The 24,988-nt window shown below is 48.8% G+C and overlaps 1 protein-coding gene across 1 annotated transcript; it reads left to right on the top strand.

The window, feature by feature from the left end:
• The first annotated feature begins 228 nt into the window (after window positions 1–228).
• Window positions 229–19,820, top strand: MAP2K6 (mitogen-activated protein kinase kinase 6). The gene is made up of 12 exons (XM_010578732.1): window positions 229–235; window positions 2,189–2,255; window positions 3,219–3,267; window positions 5,776–5,889; window positions 7,402–7,521; window positions 8,300–8,416; window positions 8,884–8,935; window positions 11,022–11,149; window positions 11,843–11,920; window positions 12,696–12,835; window positions 15,771–15,816; window positions 19,271–19,820. Exons 1-12 carry the CDS (start codon window positions 229–231, stop codon window positions 19,346–19,348), a joined length of 996 nt encoding a protein of 331 aa, XP_010577034.1. The 3' UTR covers window positions 19,349–19,820.
• Window positions 19,821–24,988: the final 5,168 nt, after the last annotated feature.

The following is a 24,988-nucleotide window of genomic DNA, read 5'->3' as shown; positions in this document are numbered from 1 at the left end:
GGTCAAATTAGGTTAATATCCAGTAGGTTTGTTTTCACCCTCCCAGAGCAGGTTTCTGAGGCTAAGGTACAGCACATGGGATCGTGCAAGCAAATCAACAAAAGAAAAAAAGAAAAAATGGAAAGAACAGAGCAAATTTGTGCTTGTTTCTCTTTTGATTTTGGTTGTTGTGTGAATGCCATTGCAGCAGTGTGGATGGATGGTCGATATGTCAAAGTATGCCAAGAGATGGCTGGTGAGTGTTAATGGGAAAGAGTTCAGCTCTAGAGCTAAAGAGGCAGTTCCTGCCTTTGTGGGCAAGCCGGCGAATTTCTGTGTCTTGATTCCCACGTGCAAAATAAGGATGAAGGTACTGCTTTACTTGTGCCCATGGTTGTCTTGTTTGCTTGAACTGCAAGAGAATGCAGGCAGGTTTTTGGAGGCAGAGAGGTCACTGGGATGGCAGACTTGGAAATTGCCAGAGAAACAGGGTTTTTGTTTGCCTGCACTGCAAGACTGCAGTGATTTTGAGATTCCTTTTTTAGCTAAAACATGACAACATCAAGAACACCGTTACCCATTTAGCATCCTGTTGGATCCGATGTGCACTTGGCGCAGTTTGGGCAAGAAATGCTATCTAGAGCATGTCGCACAGCAGGGCTTGCTTCTCAGTTGTGCCTTCTAGAGACCTTTGTAGTACAACTAAGAAAACTAGAAGGAAAAAGGTCAAAGAACAGCTAACTGTAGGAGTTCCTCCACTTGTTTTTACAATGATTTTTACTTCCTAACGCACCAGCTTTCACCCTTTGGGAAAACTGAGAGCTATTCTTCATGCTTCTGAGTGACCCTGCTTCTTTTATTTTGCCTTTTCTGTGCTAGACTGGAAGATCCTTGGAGCAGAGAATTGGCTTTTTTTTTTTTCCTTTTGTAAATTTGCAGCTCTGTAGATTTCTAATAACAATAGCGAGTATGCACAGTGGTTTCCAATAAATGCTTTTCCCACGAGGCGTCAGCTGGGTTGTCGCAGCCTGTCCCATCCTGGAATGACTCTGCCAAAAGGAGCGAGAGCAGTCCTGTCTTTTGGAGAAGACAAGGAAAAAAAAAAAAAAAGATTAAGAAAAGATTGGCAATCTGAATTGACTAATCGCTTCAAAAAGGTCATTTTCAGTTCTGGGTGCCTGCACTTTGATCTAGCACTCCTCTGGCACTGGAATGCACAGACATCTACTGACATGAGTTTGTGTCAAGAGGAAAACCAAACTCAAACATACATAGGTAAAGTTTGAAAGAAAGTGTTGGGAATAGAGAGTGAAACTCATGCTTAAAAGAAAGAAAGTAATTGATATAAATTGTTAGGTTGAAAATGTTTAACGCCTAAATTAGATGCTTGTGCCTTTTTGGGGGACCAGGGATTTTATTACACAGCCAAACAGCCAGCTGTTTACCTTGGGGTTTTGGTGACATGACTTATGTTTTCAGGTTATTCTATCCATGAATTCAAAACCCCGTGCTGAAATGTGGCTGTATATGTTTAGTCATAAAAAGGTTCTTGTATTTCTCTAGTCTGCCTGGCTCTTGTGTCTGCCGGCTTGGACCCCCTTTACAGGAGAGCCTGCATTTGAACTACTTCAGAGCTTGAGCTTCATCCAGCTCAGAAAAGCTTGGCTGGTCAGTGTGAACAGAAACAAATGACTTTGAAGCCTGCAAACTTAATTCTGCTTCATTTTTGCTGGGTTTGCACAACTTTAATGACCAAGAGGTGAAACATCCATTTAAACAGAATCAGAATCTGGTTCTGGACTTTCAGATTCAATTTTAAAAAGATTTTTAATCCTGCCAGCGTTCACAGTTATGTATCTGGAATAGTTTAAAATTTAAGAAACATTTTAAGGGATCCTATGTGGGTAGGGCTGACGAAGGAGAAATACCTTTCTCTTTGCATTTTCACATGGCCTGCCTTTGCCAGAACTCTTGCCTGTTTTCTGTACCAAGTTGGCAGCCAGACCTTGCAGGTCTAAATGAAGCGTTACTGAACAAAGGCACTTTATGTTTTGAACTCTGTGCCCTGAGTCTACACCACCAGCCTGGCCAGGCATTTATGTTAAATAAGGTCAACAAATATAGACAAGCTGTGTTTTGCAAATTAAAACAAAACAAAACAAAACAAAAAAGCGCCTTTCTTTAATTCTGCCTCTTTCTTGTTTCACAGGCAAGAAGAGAAACCCTGGGCTGAAAATTCCTAAAGAAGCATTTGAGCAACCACAGACAAGCTCCACGTAAGTCTGCAAACACTAAGGCAGAATAAAAAGAAAACCACGAACTCCAGCTGCCTTCCAGCCTTTGCTAGCGCCTGCGCTACCACGGCCAAGGGCCAGCGGCCGGTCACGGCCAGCACCTGGGGCTCGTGCTTGCAGGTCTGGGGTAACTGGGACCCTTCATGAGGAACAGGGGCAAAATGCCTAGGTTAATTTGGGGACCATTAGGGAGGATAATAACAGCCCTTGTATTTCTCTCGTAGCCCCGGGTACAACCAGGGAGTCTCAGCCCATCACCCTCTACCCATCACTACACGTGGTACATGGCTCATGTGCTGCTTAATGATGTGCCCAGGAAAAGGAAAAAAGAGAATGGGCACCCAATTTTAATTGATGTGACCCTTCTGCCACCCAGTTTGAGTAACTAATGCATTTGGTCAAGGCATAAAAATGCACACCCTTCCCTACATAGTCAGCCTTGCAAAAGAAAACCCTGTGTTTTTAAGTTGCAACTCCAGCCCGCCTGACTTTCTTTGCTTCCTTGAGGATTGATTTTTATTAGCCTGTTAACCCATGCTGTATGACTTAAGCAATCATTTACAGTGGTTTTAGACCTTTATGCCCATTTAATCCATTTTTCATACAGGCTGGCAGAGATTTGGTGCTTGCCACCTGGCTCGCCTTTCGCAGTGAATCTCTCTGGGTTCCTGCACAGGGAGGTTGGATGTGAGAAATGCCAATTGCAGCAGTTTCCTTCCTGTTCTCTTTTTGGGGTGACTTTGTGGATCTTGGCTGTAGATCTTTGCAGGATCTATTGCTCCTGCAAAGCAAGGAGACTGGTTAGGCTGCTCAGGGCTGCAAGGGCTTCTGTCCTGCTGGTGTGAGGGGATAGCCTAGGGGACCGTGTGGGTTGTATTTATTCATTGAGGGAAAAATGATCTTTATAAGGAACATTTCACATCTTTACCCTTTTCTCTCCTGCAGGCCACCCAGAGATCTAGACTCCAAAGCCTGTATCTCTATTGGTGAGGAGGTAAGACTAGGAGTTATGGTGAGGAGAAGACCTCTGGGGACGGGTGACCATCCTGGGCTGGCTGCTGTGGTGCTGACTGCTTGTCCAGGCAGGCTGCTCGTGGGATTGCTTAACTTCACCCCCCCCAAAAAGGGCAGATTAATAAACAGCAGCTATTAAAAAAAAATGTAGCCCATTTTGCTTGAAATGGAAGGCAGTTGCTGGATGAATAAAAGCTAAGCAGAGCCAGCCTGGGAGCTTGTGTGAGCCCTGACAGCCACCTCCAGCCACAGAGAACTGACTAGTGTCTGGTGTTTGTGCTTCTCCGACAAGGGCTGTCTGCGTGGGACCCACGGCCCCATGGCCAGCTGCAGTGTGACCTACTGGTTGTCACCGCTTTGATGAACATGCCTCCAAATGCTCACCCTTTGCATCCCATTGCACCTGGGTCCCCTTCATGTTTTCCACATTAGAAATTCCTTCCTTGCTTCAATAAGGTGCACCTAGTCCCCTGGAAATAACAATTATAAAGCAAGCGGATTGCTGACAGCAGATTTTACTCTCCTTTGCAGTTCCTTTGCTGATTTAAAGCCTTCATCCAAAGTATTTCCTTTCACTAATATAGAAGGTCTTCTCATCAGGAGTCTAACTCAAGGCAGATCTTCCTGTCCTGGAAGCAAATCCTTCTGACAGCATGGAAACCAGTCCACCTGATGTTATAAAAAAATAGCAGGGAAAAAACAAAACTGAGGACAGCTATTTTGATAGGAGAAAATGGCACAGCAGCATTCATACAAGCAATTTAAAGCTGGGCAATAAATTTATTAGGTGCAAAAGATAGGCCTCGGTGTCGGCAAGTTAATTTATGAAGTGAAATGCTAATCCAATAGTGTTTTATAATGTCTATCTTTGGATGCTTTTTTTTTTTTTTTCATTTTGGATTTTGTATTTTCCCTGGCATGGAGCAGGGGCTGGAAGGTGGAAAGAGTGTGAGATGCCTCTGGAGCAAAATGGTGCAGCACTGAGGCATAGAAAATGCCTGCTGCTAGAGCAAGCGCCCGCTCCAAGAAAATCATTTCTCCCCTGCAGTCCCAGGGACGAGGAAAAGCTCAAGCACTCCAAAAAGGCTCCATGCACAGAGGCAGAGAGCCCACGTTGGACAGTGCAAAGAGAAACGCACTTGTAAAACCCGGAGCTCAGTCTGTTTTATGGGTGCAGATATGTGGCTATCTCAGAGGGACCAACATGCCATGGCTTGCATTTCCCATAGATCTGTTACCTATTTGTCCAGCCAAGTTCCTTTAGGATGTGCTCCCTTTTCCACCAGCCTTTCTACACTCACCCCTGATCCCTAGAGAAAGCCACTTTCCCTCTCCTCCCTTTAAACTTGGCTGCTAAATTTAAGAGTGGCCTTGAGAGAGTCAAAGTCCTTTCTTGGAGAGGGTCCCGTTGAACAGTAGGAGCAGTGTCAGGCAGTCAGGGATGCTTAAATCTCTGCCGTAACACAAAAATGTTAGTCAGGGCTCCTTTTGCATGCGACGGAGCTGCGAGTGAATGACCGGGAGCCCGAGCGCACAGTAACGCAGTGTATGGGCCCTGCACGCCGTGGCATCCCCAGCCAGCACATTTCAGGCTGCAGGTTTTTTTTTGCTGCGCCGGCAAAAAGCGGTGTGGGATTATGCACTGTGAATCAGTTCATTATAACCGCTTCTTTCTGTAGGATGATTGACTGATGTGGTTGTGCGTTCAGCAAACAGAATGGCTGGTTTTAGTAGCAAAAGCATATTTTAAACATCCAAAAATAATAATAAGCAAAAAATAGAGCTGCTGCACAATATCGCGGCAGAAAGGAGAAGGGCAGGTTAGAATGCAGGGCTCCAAACAAAGTCATCCTTTGTGTAAGGCCAGGAGAAAGAGATCTCGAATGCTAGACAAAATAAATCCTCTGTGGTTTAAAAATGGGGCACACTCAGCTGGTATTTGGCCCATCTACAGGTCTGGAGAAATAAGCTTTTACAGGCCTTAAAAAAATGTGGAGATATTTCCATAATTGTTTGTGGGAGGAGGATGGAAGGGGGAAAAAAAAAAAAAAAGCCTGAAGGTGATTCCTAGGGGAGAAGCTGCCGTGATGTTTTTCATCCCAGCCCTTAAATGATGGAGAAGCTGAAAGTGCTGGCAGCTGAAGGTGGTGGGGAGGGACACTCGGGTGCGGGTGGCTGGGGGGAGAGCATCCCACCGAAAGAACGGTCCTTCCTGCGCCCGCCCTGCTCAGGATGCTCATTGACACAGGCTTCCTGCTGATGCCGTTAGGAGGCACATCCTCTTCAGAACTCTGCTAATTACTGCACGGTAGTTAAGCCTCCTGGCAGCCCCTGAGGACCATGATTTTGTTTCTAGCCTCATGAACACAGACAGGGAGGGGGATGCACAGAGGTGAATTTATGTGCCAAGCAGGGCTGGATTTTAGGGGTGTTTCACTCCTTGCATAGCACATGATGACCTTAGCACTGGTGCTTTTTTCCCCTGCAGAACTTTGAGGTGAAAGCCGATGACCTGGAGCCCATCTCCGAGCTGGGACGAGGTGCGTACGGGGTGGTGGAGAAGATGCGGCACATGCCTAGCGGGCAGATCATGGCAGTGAAGGTAGAGTGAGCCTCCCGAGGTGCTTTCTGTCTGTATCGTTGTGTGTGGACACCCTCTGTGCACATTTCTAATCTCACTTGTTCTCACGCATGCCTTTACTGGGATCGACTTCTTTCTGTACGGAATCCTCTTTCTACACAGGCGCAAAGAGTGCCGAGGTAGATTTGGGCCATTTAACCAAGAGAAGGGATGTGTTTTAAAAATATGATGCTCAATGTGTTTCCAGCATTGTAGTGCCTACGAACATATTGTTCACCTTTGTCTACAATATTCCTGTTTTCACTAGGATTTTACAAGCTATTTGCCATCATTTTTTAAATATGCGTATTTTTTCCTAATGTAGATATACCCTCCAATTCAGGGCTCTGCACACTAATTGTAATTGTAACGAAGAGTGTACTGTAAATTTAATTGCATAAGATAATTTTCTTCAGCTGGGACTTTTTTAGCCTCTTTGGAACAGGAAATTTTTGGTGGAATTTTCACATTTTGTCTGCTACAGTGGCATCTTGATTCATGACAGGCTTGTAGATACTATTATGAAATTTTTCATAATAACAGTTTAGACTCATAAGCTTGCAGCTTAGGGAAATAGTCATGGGAAAATTTGTAATTTGGGAAGGACCAATTTTTGCTTGGCTGAATTTTAGCTCAAGTTTCCTTTCAGAATAAGAAAAAAGAGAAAAAAAGATGTAGAGCTGGAAGCTATGAGCAAACTGAAGGAAAATTCTTAGCTCCTCAGTTGTGGATAGACTTTGCTGTGGATGCTGGGATGTGTCTCAGGGCCTCTGTGCTCTGTATTTGGTCTTTGTGTTTGCTTTGGTGTTCACCAAAAAGCAAAAGACCTCTCTGAGTATGATGGAAGGCCTGAAGAGGGTATGGCAGGAACATTCAGGCTATTACTTGCATCTCTGATGCTGAACAGTTTAATTCTATCACATTACTGACCTCAGTTGGACTGTGTCATGCCCCTTTGTGGTGCTTCCCAGCTGAGGGTCTCCAGGTGTTTCACGTAAATGACATCTCTTCCCTGGGAGACTGGGAAATGTCCATTTTCCAAAGCCATGGGGAGGAGTTGGGCTCTGGCTGCAGGGCTGGAGCCCTCTCTTGTGACCAAAGTCTGCTGTTGTAAATAAATGTCCACCGCAGCTCCAAAAGTCATGGGTTTTCACCAGCCTAGAAGTTGATTTCCTGCTCCGTTCTCCTCTCCCAAGCCCCAGTGACTTTTGGCTGTTGCAAAAAGAGTGGCGTTTGCAGGGAAGAGCAAAATCACCTGCCCTTTGGGCTGAGGTGAGAAGACCCCTTCAGCCACCATTGCGCTGTTGCACCAGGGTGCTCCTACTGCGGGTGCTGTGCTTCTGATGTGCCTATGACAAATAGGTATGATAAAACAGTAATGCAAAGAGGTGTGATAAAAGGGTAAAGGTGTGATGTCAAGGCACCGAGGCCAGCACGGGTATGGCTGTGGTATGGCGGTGCTGACAGCCAACGCTAAAATGCTTTGTCTTCCAGCGGATCCGAGCCACCGTGAACAGCCAGGAGCAGAAGAGGTTATTAATGGATCTGGATATCTCCATGAGGACGGTTGATTGCCCCTTCACTGTCACCTTTTACGGGGCACTTTTCCGAGAGGTATGGCATCCTGGAGATCCGCCGTGCTTCCCCTGGGAGACTGGATCCTGTCCCAGGCTCTGAATTCCCATGCCTAGACTCCCTCCAAGTGCCAGGGCTTTAATCTCCATCTAGACATGGAGACTTGGTACAATATGGATTTGCTCAGTCCTGGCCTAAGGATCTGTCACGTACAGTTACTTCTTGGCGAGCGAGGAGAGATGCGGTCCCACGTGAGGAGGAGCCAAGGGCAGGCAAGCCCCAGTGCCAGGAATGTGCGAGGCCCTTGCGCTGAGACGTTGGGGCTTGGTAGTGAGTTTGAGTGATGGGGACACCAACTCACAGCCCGGTCCGTTAGTGTTAATATTGTCCTGACTTGCAATGAGAAAGCCACATGGAGGAAAAATGTGGAAAGCTCTGCAAAGCAAGATTTATTGAAGAGTTTTAAGCATAGCTCTGCAGAACTGAACTTTTCCTGGCTGAGCATTTGCAGTGACCTGAACGTGTAGGAGCCTCAGTCCCGATAACTTTCTGGGCTCCTAAATCAGCGGGACTCTGCTTTGGGAAAAGACAGCAGAAAATACATCCTAAATGGTAGTGAAGGTGGACAGCACTTAATTCCAGCTGGAGAGGAGGGAAAAAGAAAGCCCAGTACAGTTTTGTTGAATGAGTTTTAAAAGACAGGGAAGAGGCAAACAGGCCAGCAAAGGGCAAGTGCCAAAGAAGACCTTTGCATGTGAAAGGAAAGGAATGGATGCTTCATTCCAGTAGGCAGATATTTGCTTTCTTTATCCTCCAGGGAGACGTGTGGATTTGCATGGAGCTGATGGATACCTCACTGGACAAATTCTACAAACACGTCATTGACAAAGGCCTGACGATTCCTGAGGACATCTTAGGGAAAATAGCCGTCTCTGTGAGTATTAGCAGGGCAAGGAGGGAAGGGAAAGGGCATTTCTCTTCTAAGCCAAGTCCTACATGACCCAAGCTCCCTGCTGTATTTGTACCAGGAAGAGCATGGTCCATGGGCCAGCCCACGTGGACATTCCTAAGCTGGCTTCCAGTATCTGGTCTGAGGTGATGTTATTTATAAGCCATAAGCAACCCAAAATGTGCCTATACATGTAATTGAGAGATGGCACAGTGTTAGATGTGGGGAGGGCCCTGCAGCGACTTTGCCTTCTCATTAGGGTCCTGGAGCTCCTGGGAGATCCCTGGGTACCCACTGTCACGTTGGGTTGCCGTGAGGGTGCAGGACTTGTGGGAAATGTAGTTCCTTCCCTGCAAGTAGGTCCAGTGAGGATGGGGTGGATGAAGCCAGATAGAATTTCCTCCTCACCATGGTGCTGCCAGCTGTGATTCACTCTGGATTTGTTGTTTCAGATTGTAAAAGCACTAGAACATCTACACAGTAAGCTCTCCGTGATCCACAGAGGTAAGTGCCAGGCGCACAGCCATGACCATGCTGGTATCTGTCTGCCCTGTGCCGCGTGCTCTCAGCTTTGCAAGGGCTGGCCTTGCGGCCAGGCACAGGGCTCTCAAAATATCCGAGATAAAATGGGCCTTTGACAGCAAAAATATGCCCCAGCATCTCATGACTAGCACAATGTAGTCAGAGGAAATGTCTGCTGGTTTGCTCTTTAAAAACTGCATGCTGGTCCCAGCGTTGCCCCGAGGTGGAGAAGTGAACTCCAGCCTTATTGTGCTGGCAGAAAAAGGGCTGTTTCCCCCTGGGTTGCATTTCCCTAATGCACAGTCTACATCCATGGTCTGCTTCAACACCTCTGCAAAATTAAAACAGACTTTTCCTTCTGACCTTGGTGGGCTTTGGATCAGGCTTTGCAAAGGCTTCTTCCCTGGCTCGACGGCTCCATGTTGACGTGCAGTGAGAGGCGTCTCCATGCCAGTGTGATGCCTCATGCAGTGATCTGACCATCCTCATCCCCTTCTGTGAGCTTCCCTGAGCACTGGTGGGGCAGAACAGTTTGATATCTAAAATAGCCTCAAGTGAAGTCGTAAATACCCTCCTTAAACTCTTCTGACATTTTCCCCTCTAGAGCATCTCAAAGATGCCATGAACACACTTAGAAAGAAACAAATTTGCAGTGTTGCTGCTTGACACCTTTATTTTTAAAGGGTCATTTTCAATTTGTCATGAGGAGGAAAAAGCCCTCTCTGGAGTGTGTGACTGCCGGGGAAAGGAGCATCTCAAGCGAACAAAGTTCAGCTCTAGCAGTCATATTTTGTACACTCTGCATGTGGCTGGGGGTTGAGTTTCTGCCTTCTGTATCATTTACAGTAGGTGGAAAATGCTGCTCGGCTTCTGGATTTCTGTTTACTTGTTTGATTTCCACTGAAAATTGTCTTATTTCAGCATAGTAACAGATGGGTGAGGATCTCAGCTACCTGAAGCTTTTGATTGCAAAATGCTGATTAGAGAGCAGATGTTAACGAACTGTAAACCACCCAATTCTAATAAGCAGGATTCAAAAGCAGCTTCTGGCCTCCTTCGGATGGTGTTTCAGTTCTTCTATTTAATAGTTTATCACATGTAGACAGGGGACCTTCTTGCAGAAGAGACCTCTTATTTCTGGGTGGCAGCAGGGAAAGGATTGCTCCCTTTCTGAGGATCAGTGCTGGGACGAGAAAGCAGGGTAGCCTGCGCTACCTGCGCTGTGTTGAGATTTCATCTGGGGTTAGCCTCACAGGGAGCAATTGCCTGCTGTGCAGGAAAGCACCTCCATGCTCTCCTGGATATCACTTATTCTTTCTATGCCTTAATTTCTCTTTCTGATGGTGATTGTAACTGCCTTCATGGGCATGATGCAAGTGTGAATGCACCAAGGATTATAAGGCCGTGATGGGAAGCAGATAAATCTGGCAGTAATAAATAGATGAGACACTGGCCTGATTTCCATAAGGTGTGGAGCACCCACACGCCTGCTGCTGTTCACATTGCCTTCAAGCTTGGTATCCTTAAAATTAGAGGCCATTTCTGAAATCTTGGTCCTTGCCTTAGTTTACTGCTCCCTCCTTCTGCAACCCCTGCTCCTCTTCACCCTTTCCTGCCCACCCCTCATCCTTTCCCCATGGGTTTTTCCTTTTGCTGGCATGAGACCAGATCCAGCTGGGGACTTGCCAGCGGTCCAGCCGTTTGCAGACACCCTCTGGAGATGCCCCCAGCCCCGCTCGGCTGTTCCCCTGTGAGCGCTCTGATGTCCGTGGCCACCCCTGCGCAGCGGGATCCGATGGTTACGTGCAGGGTTACCTCCTACTCCCCCAAATCAGAGAGAGGAGTCTGGCAGCGAAGGGACACTTGCAGGACATATGACAGGCCCATGAGGCAGTCACCTGAACTTGCAATACCCGCGGCCAGCCGGGTTTCTGGCATGCACAAAGCACAGGGGTTTGCACGGGCACCGTTGGTGCCCTCTGCTGATAGGAAGCTCTTTGGCTTTTTTTTTGGCTTGGCACAGCCACCCATGCATGACAGTGACTGTGGTATGTGTTCCTTCTTGCAGATGTAAAGCCCTCTAACGTGTTGATCAATACGCAGGGGCAGGTGAAAATGTGCGATTTTGGAATTAGCGGTTACCTCGTTGACTCGGTTGCTAAAACTATGGATGCAGGATGCAAACCCTACATGGCTGTAAGTTGAGCCACGGAGAAGCTGCGTGTGAAAGCTGCTGTGGGACAGCCAGAGGAACATGAGCCTGGGCATCGGGTCATCCTAAAGGGGGAAGGATCAGCCTCCGGCATGTGTCCTGGGGACTCGTTTTGGAAGACGTATCCCTGAAGTTACTCGTAAAGGGGCAGAGAGGGGAGACGGATCTCAGGGGTCAGATCAGATCTCCTAGGCACAGCTTCTTGCTGCCTTATCACCTCCCTGTGACCTTGGGGAAGGCTCTGTAATTACTCCGTGTTGCATTTTTTGCCATTTGCCCTGTGGGGACAATAGTACTTTCCATCTGGGAGGAAAAACAGTCCCCAGACTCCTCCGGGGAGCTGCTGTTTGTGATTTGCTCTGTGTGGAGCACTTGCACAGGGTGAAAATGGTCCCGGAGAATTGAAACGTGTCACCCCTACGTGCAGATGTGCTGGGTCAGCTCCACCAGCCCAGTCCCTGGTGCAGGTATCATCTGCTTCTGGTGACCCATTTCATTGCCTGCCCTTACCGGCAAGGATCTAGGACCAGATCTGGCCCCTTGACAACCCAGGGAGCAAGCTGGTGGCATGGACTAAGTGGCCCTGGGCTGTCACCATGAAAGACCCCTCTTAGGTCGGCGTGGGCATCGTGTTGGGGCCATCCCTGTCCCTCAACTGCCTTTGTCTCTGTTCACAGCCTGAAAGAATTAACCCGGAGCTGAACCAGAAGGGATACAGCGTCAAATCCGATATCTGGAGCCTGGGGATCACAATGGTAGGGAGTCCTCGGGGCTCGCAGTGATGCCAGGAGGGTTGAGCGTTGCTCATGCAGTCATTTTCCCCCCCCGACACTGGTGGCACTGGTTCCCTGGGAAGGTGGTGGGGGTGGAAATGGGAATACACCTCTGGGGATACCAGGGAGCACGCCGCAGGGTTGAGGGGAAGGAGGATGGAGGTGCTTTGACAACTCCTCGCTGTCTTTGTATGTGTCCGTGGGTTGCCACCCTGGTGGGGACGACCCCGCTGCCGTGGCCGTGGGCTGCCGGGAGATGGCAGCATGGGCTAAGGCGAAAAAGAGTCCGGCACTGCACATCTGTCGCCTTGGAGCAGGTTGGATTTCAATACCAAAAAAATACTCCCCAGCACTTAGAAATTAAGCAAAGTCCCCCTCAGAAGAAGAGGGATGGGTGGCATCTCCCACACAGCATTTAGGGGGAATCCGTCTGCTTGCAGAGTCGTTTTATAGCGCAATTACCCTTTGCAATGTTGTTTGTTTTGGTTTTGTTTTTTTTTAACCTCTAAACTTTCCCAAGCGACGTCTAACACGAGGGTAACGGAGGATTGAATATGGAGACTGCTGGGTCTCCTCAGGCCTTTCCCTTCTGCCGGGGGAGGTTAAGCAAGACGTTGTGGCCAGCTGGGGTGAGGAAATGCCACGTATTTCTGCGGCGCCTAAAAAAAACCCCACAGTCCTGGGTGGGCACACAGGAATCTGGAATCCGTGGGGCGTCCTCCCCCTGATGCCTGAGGCTTGGGCTCTGTCTCCCCAGATCGAGCTGGCCATCCTGCGCTTTCCCTACGATTCCTGGGGGACGCCCTTCCAGCAGCTCAAGCAGGTGGTGGAGGAACCGTCGCCGCAGCTCCCGGCAGAGAAGTTCTCGGCGGAGTTTGTCGATTTTACCTCGCAATGGTAAAATACCCCCTCGGCCCCGCTTGCCCCGGCCCTGCTCACCCCGGCCCTGCTCGCCTCCGCCATGCTGAGGAGGGCGGGTGCCGGCAGCCTCCTCCATCCCCGTCCCCACAGGCGTCTCTCTGGGGTACACCCCAAATTTTTGAACAAAATATCCCCCCTCCCCGGGAAAGGGACGAGCCTTCATGCCCTCACTGAGCTCTGAGGGCTGGGCTGAGGCCTGGTGCCGCGCAGGCAACACGCGCCCTTTGCCAGAGCACTGGTGATGGCGGTTGTGGGGGGCTTCTTCCCCACCTGAGGTGGTGAGGAACAGGCTTGGTCGCCTTGGGGGGACAACGCAAGAGGAAGGGATTTAGGAGATTTTCTCATCCAGTCATCCCATATCAACAACACAGGGTGTCTGTGGCCGGGCCGGCAGCACAGGCAGGTGCAGGCAGGCAGGTCTGTGGAGCCCCTGATGTCTCCGGGGCTGATGTGGGGTGAGGAAGGGGAGCAGGGCACAAAATGGCTGCCTCCTCCTGCCTCCCACTCCGGGGACACACACACACACAGCTCTGAGGGCAGGGACGGTGCGGATTTTGCCCCGTGGTGGCCCCCGTCGGCAGTTGTCCCGCTACCGGGGCCCTCCGGCTGCTGTGCTGCTTTCCGTGGGACTCGGAGCTGGAAGCAGCGGGAGAGTTTGGCTGCGGTGTAGGAAAAGGGTTGGAGCAGATGTGCGCTGTCTGGAGGTTGCGAGAGCTGCATAAAAGCACAGGCTCTCCCAGCACCCGAGGAGACTCACAGCTGCCCTCATCGTATGGTTCAAAGAGAGCTGGCGGCAGCCCCGCGGCTCCTGACTGCTTCTCCCTCCAGCTTCCCTGGAAACCGCCTGGGAGGCGTTTTTATTTTCCAGGCGCTGCAGTGCCATCCACGGCTTGCCAAGTTGGCAGGTGGATGGTGGGTTTGCGTGGTAGCCAAGAAAGGACGGCAGATCGACAAATACAGAAATGTGAGACTGTTCCCGAGCTGCCAGCGTCAGGGCCTGGAGCCCGGCCGGCTCTGCTGTGACCCAGGAAGGGGATTATCAGCCACTCCTGCCCAGGGACTTTAAGTACCGACACTCAGATTCTTCGGAGTCTTGTTCAAACATGTTTTCGAGGTGCCTGTGATTCAGCTGCACGCCTCTACCGACCCACGCTGGGGAATACCTGCCCGTGCCCACACTGCTCTGTGTCTATCAGAGGTGGGAGCTGGCTTGGAAAAACCCTCTCACAAAATGCCCACCGTTTTTGCAAGGCCCACACTGAGATTTTGGACCAGCTGCCTTTCTCCCGTGCTGCTGGCTCGCTACTTGTTATTGCAAAGTTGCCTGTTTGTGCCAGGCAGGCTGTTGTTCCCCACTGAATATTTTGCTTTTGCAAGCACGGTGTCTTGCAGCTATAGCTGTGGGCTGATTTAGGAGTAAGATAGCCGCAGCCATTCATGATGGTTGCAGCGAGAAGAATAACCCTGTTGAGGTGCACTCATGACTTGAAAGCTCATCCTTTGGGGAGCACGTGGCGGTTGCTCTCTTTGCAAATCCTGTCCTCCAGGATCACTGAAGATCCCTCAGCGCCAGTGGAGTGGCGTGGACTCAGAAAAGTGCGCTTTGGCTCCAGATTGCACTAGTTTTGTGTTGTTGGAGCCTGAGAATTTTTTCTGACCCGGAACCAGGTTACATCAACTCAGTGTATCGAGATTGGCCTGGCTCGGGCCTATCTCAAATTCAAGAGGTCGCAGAGTGAATCGCACCGTCTGGTGCCTGGGGCAGTGAAAGTCTGATTACCTGTAGCCACTGCAGGGAAGTTCCTGGGATGTCTGAGTCAGGATCAGATCCAAATACGGCTCTTCATTCCTGAAGATTAACATTGATTTCAGTAACTTGTCACCAGATTTCCTGGTATTAGTAACCCGGGAACAAGGTTTTTGTTTGTAGAGGGTCTAAATTAAGAGGATTGTACCCAAATCCTGCTTCTAGACACACCTAACCTTCAAATTCACCTTAGCATCTCGGCTTGGGCTGCTTTTGAGCTCAGAGGATGTGACACATCCCGTACCTTCAGTTCGGCAATATTGGCACGTATCGTTACTAGGTTCCTCTGTTCATTCACAACATGACACTAAACATGAGCCTGCTACACACAGCAAGCAGGAAATATCTATTCAGTGTGTGTACTCCGCTTCCTCTGGGCTCCGGCAAATCCCAGCAGAGGAGCGACTTATCATCGCCGAGGTTCTCACTTTTGTTTTGCTCAGTGTGACACCTTTTCCCCGCCACCGACGTGTACGTGTGTGAAGATCTTTTCAAGTTGCTCCAAGTGTCTTTCCCCTAAATACACTGTCAGGAAGTGAGTAGAGATTACGTCCTGTCTTTTAAAAGCTATTTTCTGCTGGAGGGAAACCAAAATAACTTCCAGCTACAACCCTCCAGAGCCATCTGTTGTAGGAGAGGAGAAAAAAAGGATGTCCCATGTAACCGTCCCTGCTGATAACAGCGTGGTGATAAACAAATAGTTGTACACGTGCTTCGGAGCCACTTGGTCGCTGCTCCCAATCAGAGGTTGGAGGCTGTATCCATGCCCTTAGTCACTGGCCTACTGGATAGTACCCAAAAACCCAATTGTACCTGGCCCCCAAGCAACAGGCAGTGCCTTGACTGGTGTATATGGTGTCTCTGGATCTCTTGTTTGACCTTGAGCTCACTGCACTTGTGTGTACCCAGCACTGTGTGCAGGCTGTGTTGGCTGTAGGTGTCCTCAAGGCCTAAAGCTGTTCGCTTAACATACGGATGAGTAGTTGAACTTAATTCTACAGAGACTTGAAACCTGGCTTTTGTCATGGTATAATTTTATGGCCTTGCTTAAATTGCACACAGAATGTAACTTCTAAATTTTTTCTTCTTTGTTTTTCATTAAAGCTTGAAGAAGAATTCCAAAGAACGGCCAACATACCCAGAGCTTATGGTGAGTGTGCCTGCATTAAGCAGTGTATTGCTTCAGAGCTGAGATGGATTGCAGTGAGATGCTGAAGACAGGGTTTCCAGTAGTGACTGGTGATTTGGGATACTTAGCATCTCTTTTTTCATAACAGATGTGAGAATCATGGCACTTCAGGGTCTCAGGAGGGTGACTGCAAATCAGAGATGCTCTTTGAAATCTCGCTCAGGTGCTATTGCAGTCAGATCAAGGGAGAAAAATCTCTTAACAAATTTGCTAAGGGACAAGAATGAGGCTGTGAAGAATCAGTTAGCAAGGATAAAATCCTCCTCTTGGGTTTGTGTGATGGCTTCAAACACCTAAGTGAAATGGATGTATCACGGATGCTCCACGTGGGTTGCAGGAGCTGAGTGGCCTGCTAGGCTTTACTGTCAAGGTGCCTTGGAGAGGAGACTTTTTGGACAGAGTAATTCCTGGATGTTAGGGACAGGGACGAGTCTGTGACTAATAATTCCGGTTATTGAATTTCATCTGCTGCTTAGAGACTGTTTGCTGTGAGCACGTCTAGGACAGAGGAATAACTAAGGAAGAAAATGCTGATAAAGGCTTATGACAGGGGAAATGCAAGGCAGTGCAGGGCTTTGAGGTCAGATGCACTTAACTGCTGATGAACTCCCAGCAGTGCAGACACTGGTGTGTACTCAGCCAGAGCTCTGGGCTGGAGCTGGCAAGAACAGGGTCTGTGGTGAGATTTTTCTGCTAGGGCTCCACAGCTTCACGGCCTCTCTCTCTCCTGACTTTCTGGTATTGATCCTGGTGCTCCTAATAGCTGGCAAAAAGCAGGAGAGCTTAGGAAGTCAGTGTTTCACTCCCATAAGCATCTAGTCCCTTTTTTACTCTCACCTGATTCACAGCTTCCTAAAGGCAGGAAGGTGCCTAACTTTGTTATTTCTGAAGATCCTGACCCAAATGCTTGCCTGTCCCTACATGCCCACCCCTGTCTGGTGTCAAGATCTGGCAAGATCTTCTGGGTTAAGGGTGGAAACTGCTGCAGAATTTCCTCAGGCATTGGTGTCTCCTACCCCATAACTTGTAGGACATGCGTTATACCATCCAGGGGGTCAGCCTCCCTGCTACCTCACTCTGTCTGCTTGGAGGTGTTGGGACCTCTGTGGTGTGAAGGTACCAGGGTTTAAGGTGCTCTCTAGCTGCAATACATGCTGGAAATCCATGTACCTTTTGAACGTGAGTTGTAAGCAATGAATAATTCCTGTGGCATTTCTTGCTAGGCCCTGTAATGCAATTAGACTATATATAGATCTGATTTACACACAGTTTGCCCAAACACTGGTTTCAAACAAAGGGAGGCCTGAGGTTTAGGGCTTTTTTTTTTCCTTTTTTTTTTTTATTATTGAATAAATACATATATATTTTAAGAAAATTTCTGAAGTTTGCCAAATGGCCTTTTATCAAAAAGGTTCACCGGAGCAGCTCCGTCTGTTGCAGCATTAATACGCATTGGCAAGCAAGTGCATTTCTATTGAATTAGGTTCTTGGATCACCTCTCCAGAGTATCTCAATGCTGTGGTATTTTATGGCTGACATGAATGTTGTGAGGTCCTGTGGCTGAGGGTTGCTGTTTTGTTGTTTTTTTTTCTCTCTCCTCTCTCTCTTATGGCATTAAGTTGCGGTACTGGATTGGACTTGTCATTTAGACCAAGACTGCTCCCTTGCTTTCCTGTGGAATTGAGGTTTCTCATGGAAAGTATGACTCTGTGCTATCTTGAGCATCAGGAAAACTGATACGGATGCTTAATTTCATTTGAAAACCCACTTCCCCAGGTGAAGTGGAGCATGAAACTACTGCAGGACTCCTCCCCGGTGGTCTGCACATTGCATGGAGCACATCCCACCTGGCACGGGGTGTTTTGTGCTATAACCAGACTCAGTTGTTGCAAAGGGCTTGGATTCACTGAGAGACAGGGCTGGAGGCCACTACTGCCGCCCATGTCACGCTTGCGGGTTCTTCCAGGCTACAGAAGCTCTGCTTTGGGTGCGACTTAGCTGGGATGTGAAAGCAGTGGCATCACGCTGGGATAATAGCACGGCAGGCCATTTGGGCCATCTCTCTGAGAGCTATTCAGGACACTTCGATTCCCGTGACTGTCTGACCCAGGGAGACCTTGAATTATGTCTGGATCCTTGCCTCAGCCCATTTCAGCTCTGTTTCCCACATAATTGTGCTTCCTCTTCCTTGCTGGTGTGTCTTTGGGTTGCTTCCCAGCTGCTCAGAGCTGCCTCTTTTTGTTCACTGGATAACTTTCCGCTCAAGCCCACCTTGGAAAGTCTCTTTTCTTTGCTCATCTTCTCCCTCCACTCGGCCACTGCCATAAAACAGCCAACGCTCAGGGTCTGAGGTGAGGGGCAGCTTTGAAAAACCCTGGAAACCTCAAGTTGTCTTTAAAAATCTGGCTTGAAATGAGAGGGTCAGGAATCAAACTGAGCACCCCCAGCCTGTGTATAGGAAGCACAACAGCATTTTGCACAGACTGGAGGTCACCTGTGAGCCCTGCAGGGCCCCAGCTGCCTTTTGGTTCTTTCTGAGACCCTCCATACAAATAAATCCAATTAACTGCTAGGACAGCGTGTCGAACAGTGTGTGGTGATTTCAGGTGGATGTTGGCTGACTCCCTGGTAGCAAACTGAGTCACTGGTGCTAGCAGAGAGGGGCTTTGCTGTTGCCGTCAGGGGCATTTCGTTGTGTTTTTTTCTCCTTACACATATTTTTCCATTTGTGCTGAAATGTAGGCAAGATTTTCTGGCAGGATGTCTTCCCATGTTGGTCACGATTAAGTAGTTAAACATACAACTGCGGATGGCTTTCCAGCCGGGATGGCTTTCCTCTTTGCGGTGGTTGGGGGTAAAGTAGCCATCTCCTGCTGCGAGTATGAGCAATTGCAGGGAAGAAATGAGACTCAGAAGTCACCGGAGGGTAAATACACAGATAAAGCAGGAAGCTGAGGGAAAACCCACTACAGTCAGCTTTCCTGCAAGGTTTTCCTTGCTCCTGTTGGAGCTGGCGCACGGTGGGGTGGGTAACCACCGTCTCAAGAGGAGCACATCTCCTCCCTGGGCACCGCAGAGCTGTGAGCCAGCGTGTGCCGAAGGGCATGAAGTGCTAGAGATGGAGGCAGTGTTTTTTAATACTTTCCCTCGCTTTGAGAGCAGCCCAGTTCAGCCATCCCATCCAGGGCAGGGTTTAGAGGGAACCTGAGAGGCCAGCACGAATCTGCAGCCTTCATGAAATGGCCCCTCGGGCTCCCTGACTTGCCTCAGCTGCAAAGAATGGAAAGCCCAATATTATGATGCTAGCAACAAAATCTTTTTCACTGCCTAGAAGACTGTCTGAAAAGGTTTTAGGTTTGGTCCTCAGCGTTGTGAATAATAAACTTTTCTATTTTTTCTTTCTTTTCTTTCCCAGCAACATCCTTTCTTCACCCTGCATGAATCCAAAGAGACAGACGTCGCCTCTTTTGTCAAACTCATCCTGGGAGACTGAGAACTGGACTTGTAAATGAATTGCCCTTCTGTGGACTGGTGGGTGCAGGGGAGGGGCGCGTGGCAGGACTTGTCATGAAAGCACCAACAGAAAGTCGCTATGTTTTGTTTTGTTTTGTTTTTATTCTGAGAAACCCCCGCCTCGCCGAAGTTTTTAAAAGGGTTCTTTGGTATCCATAGTGACATAGAACGAGCTGGTTAGTGAAATGAATTTTAATAAGGTTGGTAACCTTAAAACAAAAACAAAACAAAAAAAATGTAAAAGAGTGATTTACATATTTAATGACAGTCGAAGTCCCTCTTCCTAACTTTCTCCTCATTCCCTTTCCCTTCCCCCTGAACCAGAATTTGCTTTGTCATGGTAATAGGTGCTATGGTAGTCATGAAGTTGTATGTAGATTTATATTTTGTCCCTTCCATTATTTTAATATTTATGTTAAGTGCTTGATGGAATAGATTTCTGTTTTATATGAGGATGAATGTGTGGTGACGATGGTGATGCTAAATGAGGCCACAGCAAGCAATAGTCATAGGGCTTTGCTGGGGAAAAGGTGTCAAAGGAAAAGAGAAAGAAGAGAAGAAGTGTCTGTGTTGTGGAAAATATTTAATGCTCATCGTAAAAAGAATTTATAAACAAGGATCTCAGCTCAGCTACTCGAGCTGCTTTCGCAGCATACGAGGCAGCATCACTGTAAGGGAGGGAGGCCCCAGCGTCCCGTGAGGTCGCCTCTTCTCCGGACACCGCGCTCCGAGTCCGGCCGGCCCGTCCCGGCCAGCCTGCCACCTGCGGTGCACTGCCAGCCTCCTGCCTGCAGAAGGCCCCTGCCCTACGTCCCACCGACTTACTCTGCTATATCAGGCGGGTGATGAGGTCTGGAGTGGGAAGACATTGCTGGGGTAGTGTCTGGGACAAAAGCTCCAGAGGGAAATAGATTGTCAGATAAGTTGCACAAAGATCAGGAGGAGGCTGCAATGGTCAGTCCCCCACCTGCCCGCAAGCCCAGCAGCATTGCAGCGCCCAGGGCTCCCTTGGGCTGGGGATGAGCTGCTTTGGGCCTAAAAGGGTGTTCCGCTCTTCTTCTCCAGATGAGAAAGGATAACAGTATGCATAGCACGACATCTGTGAAAAATGGGATATCTCAGCGCAAGTTTCCAGGGCTCTCAGCACTGCATCGGCAGCAATCCCTCTGTACTTGCCCACAGACTTTCGGAGTGCTAGTGAGCTCCCCTGGAGCCTGTGCCGGCGTGCGGTTTGGGCTGTGTCCAGCTCTGGTCGGGATGCTGAAGGCAGCCAGGAGTACTGGGCTCCAGCGTGGGCTGCAGGTGTCCCCCACGAGAGCTGCAGCCTGGGAAACCACGCAGGGAAACCACAGCCCACCCCTATCAGGAGCTCGTTGCTGTTGGCCAGGTCCTCAGAGAAAAGCTGCTAGCCAAAGGCAGGAGCATGGGGGCTGTCGGGGTGGGAGGGGAAGACGGCAGCTCATGCTGCTTTTGGGTAACACGGTTACTGTCTAGAGAAAGGGGGGACCGTGCACTGCAAGGTGTTGCTGAGTCTGGAGCAAGGCCACTGGCTCCAGATTGATGCTGGTTTGACTGAGCCAAACCTGCATAGCTGCCTCGCTCGGCTATGAGGTCCTTTGCCTTTGCCCGTGGCTCCTTCCCCCAGCCCTGCAAAGGAGAGTGCCTGTGCGTGCAGCTGCGCCGGGGCATGCACACGTGCCTCGTGCCCCTCCACATGCTTCCCTTCCCCATCCATCGCTTCGGCGCAGACTTTCAGAGTCAAATCCCAACTTGCTCTGCAATATTTAAGTTGTGCAGGATGTAATTCAGCCTGGGATCCAGCCCTTTCTCTCCCAGGTTAGTGGCTCCAGTCTCTGTTGGGGCAGTTTGGGCTTCTGGACTAGTCTAGGTGTCTGTTTGGGAAGCGATCCCTTGGAAGGGCTGATGGGGAGGGTGATATTTAGAGCAGGGGTTCCCGAATGGTGGTACCTCTTGCGCTAGGGACATGCCGACCACTTTGAAGAGGTGCACATAGACACTGCCAGTGTCTGGGCTGGCACTGTCACTGCCACGGCCGTGGCTGGCAGTGCCTGCAGAGGTGGCTGTGAACCCTAAAATACTGCAGCTCTGCCCTGGAGCCAGCATCGAAGGAGATAGGGGAGCATTGCTCGTGGAGATTTATCAATCCTTGTGCCCCTCAGCTGCAGAGCAGGGTGGCTTGAGGAGGGCTCACAGGAATCGGGCTGCAGGGGTTTCCTTGCTGCAAAGAGCTCACGGGTCGTGCAGACTTTGGGGAAGAAGTTCCTCTTCCTCAGCTGTGTTTCACGAGCCTGCCCGGCCCTCGGTAACGATAAGCCCCATATTCCGCTGTGTGTCGAGGGGAGCCTTTCAGGTTACATTTTGTTGCGGATGAAACACAAGGATGTTTTACTTCGCAGTGTAATTTTAAGAGGCCTCGCATGGCTCATAATCTGCCCTCTCATATTCCATGGTGTGTGTGTGTGTGTTTTCTCTCTCTCACTTTCTCAGAGTCGCAGAGCTGTTTTGATTGATTGTCCTCAGCTGCAGCTAAAAGTCCAGCCAGCCAGTTTATAGAGTTGGTTCCAGCATCAATTCTCGCTTTGAAAAACATGACATTTAAAACCACCCTTTGGTTTTCCTACATATGGATCTGATGCTTTTGTTAAAGATTGTTTTTGCCGCTTTTCTCCTGGAATATAAGTCTCATTTGGACACCACATCTCCTTGACCTCAGAGCACCTTTATTTCAGTGCCATTGTAATTGACAGGTTGAATTTATGAGATACTGTCAAAGTTCAGTATTAATAGCAGATATTAATGTCACCAGCGTTTTCCAATAGAAAATTAATGTCAGCGTTGTCTGCAGCTAGTAACCCTCTAAAATGATTCCTACATGCCTCGACACTACATGCTGAGTGCTTTCTTTTATGCTTTTTGCTCTTGCAGTGCTTGGGCCATCTAATCCCTTTGTTTTAATGACATTACAATAGAGCATGCAACAAATCACTTCACTTCCCTCCTGATTCTCCATGACTTTGTTCCTTTAAAAGTCATTTGCGTCAGCCCAGAGTAAGTGTGAATCCGTATGACCAGTGTGAATGAAAACAGTGATCCAAGTGATTGCCAGTGCAGAAGGTAGTTATGGCAGGAGAGAAATGCAGAGGCTGTCTGTCTGTCTGTCTCTGCATCCCTTGTGGCACGTATTGACATAAAGCTCGGCCTGACGCAGGATTTTCTTAGAGAGAAGCCTGAGCTGGTGGCCTCGGCGCAGGGAGGAGAGCCAGGGACTCCTGTGTGCTTAAAAGCCCTGAAAACATCCTGGGCTACAAGATGAAAGTCAGACTCTTTTCTCTTTCATTTGATTGTAACCTCTGTGAAGATGTAAAGCCTTTGGTCGGTGCTCAGAACTTTGCTTGGCTAGAACATGAGCACAGGGTTGCCTGGGACACCCGTGGTCTCTGGGACATTAAGGCTTTCCCAACAACCAAGCCCCCTGAACAGCCAAGGTATTGAGGCTTAAAGCTGTTCTTCAGAAACCTCTTCTGTTTTCAGACAGGACAGGACTGTGGGCAGCGCATTGTCCTGAACTGGGATTTTTAAACTGCAAAAGATGCAGATCTCATGCCATAAACCTGAAACAAACCAAAACCACACCAGGGAGCAGAGAGGAGAGAAAAGCTGCTCGGAGCTCAGCACTGAGCTGTGACCTGGACCAGCTGCATGAATTAATTCCAGCACAGTTAGCCATTTGCAAGGCAGGGAGGGCTTCTCCGCTCTGCCACAAGCAGTGGTTATCGGGCTGCATGAAAGATGCACAGCCCAGCCCTGTGGCAGGTGGTGGGGGACCACCGGGACAGGGTGTTCATCCTCTTTTTTCCTCCACCATACAGCTCTTGATGTTCCTGCAACCTCCTGGATGCTTGAGACCTTGCCATTGCTAGAGCTCTTGAAGTGTCACTGCCAGGAAAGCTATTTTCTGCGTCTCGAAGGTCTCTTAAACCTGAAAGAGGAGTTGGAGGGCATTTGCTGGCTACTGTTTTTGAATGCCAGGTTCTTGCTGCTGCAGTGGGGGAAATGCCCATCTTTTCTGGAGTTTTTCCCAGTGTACAAAACTTTACACAGATATCTATGTACTGTATTTCTGCATTTTCCCTGACTTTTGTCGGGTTTACTGGTGGGGAAGAAGGCATTTCTGACTTGTTAAAGAGGTGGGAACACCATTTCTGGAGGCAGCTGGTTTCCCCTGTGTGATGGAGGAGGCAGTTGGTGGGTCATTACTCAGAAAAAGCTCTAAAAAAAGATACGCAGTTGAGCTTGCAGTTCTTCAGCAGGTGCAGAGGGACGTGGCTGTGTGCCTGCTGGGTCAGTGCTACCTGCACCTTGTCTTGGTGGGAAGGGACTGCCAGGCCCTTCGCCCACGCAGCGGAGCAGTGCCTGGTGCTGAGGGCAGAGACACCGGCATGCACAGTCTTAGCTGGGATTTCTCCACACTTGCTGCAAGCTAAGTATGTACCTGCACATTTCCCTTCTTTCCTAGACATTTTGGAAGAGGAAATCCTGCTCGGTCAATGCAGCATTGCTTTAGTGGCTGGTCTGATGTAGTTCAGACAAGGTTCCCACCAGCTCCCTTGTTTAATAGACCTCTTTTTTATTAAAAACAAAACCCAAACTCCTCTCTCCGAAAAGCCAGCCAAGATTCTCTTTTTTTCTCTCTTCCATCTTGTTCCTCTTAGAGGAACTCTGGGAGCCCATCTTGGTGCTTTCACTCTTTCACATGCCAAAGATTGCTACATCCCTCTTAGTTATGCTCCTGCCAAACCAGATCTTATAGTCTTGCCTCAAAAATCATCCACTTCCCTGCTCCTTGGGGTTCCTTTTGTTGCTGTTGCTTTTTCATTGAATTTCCTCATGTTTATTGACATGTCTATTGTTGAGCTTCCTGGACACATGCAGCTCTCTTTTTCAGATACAGAGAAAGACAAATAGTTGCCTTCACTAGTGTGCTCCTGCTGTTGGGGAAATACTGTTAGTGATATGATTCCTACAGATGGGGATGGGTCTCATTTAGAGCTAGGGTCATGGAGGGTGTAAACTGGCATTGCTCCATTGGCTTGGCTGGAATAAGGCCAGTTTTGTCCAGCTGAGAATCTGTTCTTAATGTCTAAACAGTTATTACACACTAATAAAGATTAATGATTGTAAATCCCCACGGATTATACATAAAATGGCAAGTTTTACTCATTAATCTTTATTGCTATATTATAGCTGTTTATGTTAGAGGAGTCGTCTCTCTGTGTTCTGAACATGCACTTAGGAGGTGGGGGTTGAGCATGGGGGAGATGAAGGGTGGACAAAACAGACCAGATGTCCACGTGTTTTACAGTCTGTGTCCTCCCCCCAAGTTGGTTGTTTCCTTGAAAGCCGTTAACCAGCAGCAAAGGATGTATCACAGAGCTTTGTCTGCTTCGCTGGCCTCTGGCTGAGCTATAAAATCCAGATTGTTTCTGGTGAGAAGGGATCAGATCTCCTAATTAATATTTCAGCTCAGCCTTTACTGGAGCAGATGGATAATATGAAATTTGACGTGCGTTCTAGCAGGCCAGAGCTCTGCAGTGCAGTG

The sequence above is a fragment of the Haliaeetus leucocephalus genome, unplaced genomic scaffold, assembly GCF_000737465.1.
Source record: "Haliaeetus leucocephalus isolate CR32 unplaced genomic scaffold, Haliaeetus_leucocephalus-4.0 Scaffold646, whole genome shotgun sequence".
NCBI lineage: Eukaryota > Metazoa > Chordata > Aves > Accipitriformes > Accipitridae > Haliaeetus > Haliaeetus leucocephalus.
Note: the sequence above shows the minus strand (reverse complement) of the source record. Positions and strands in the feature narration are given on the sequence as shown.

Excerpts from the sequence above, each read along its gene's own strand:
- MAP2K6 (XM_010578732.1), top strand. Across the intron at positions 5,890-7,401 it reads GGCAGATCATGGCAGTGAAG|CGGATCCGAGCCACCGTGAA; the intron begins GTAGAGTGAGCC and ends TTTGTCTTCCAG. Across the intron at positions 12,836-15,770 it reads GTCGATTTTACCTCGCAATG|CTTGAAGAAGAATTCCAAAG; the intron begins GTAAAATACCCC and ends TTTTCATTAAAG.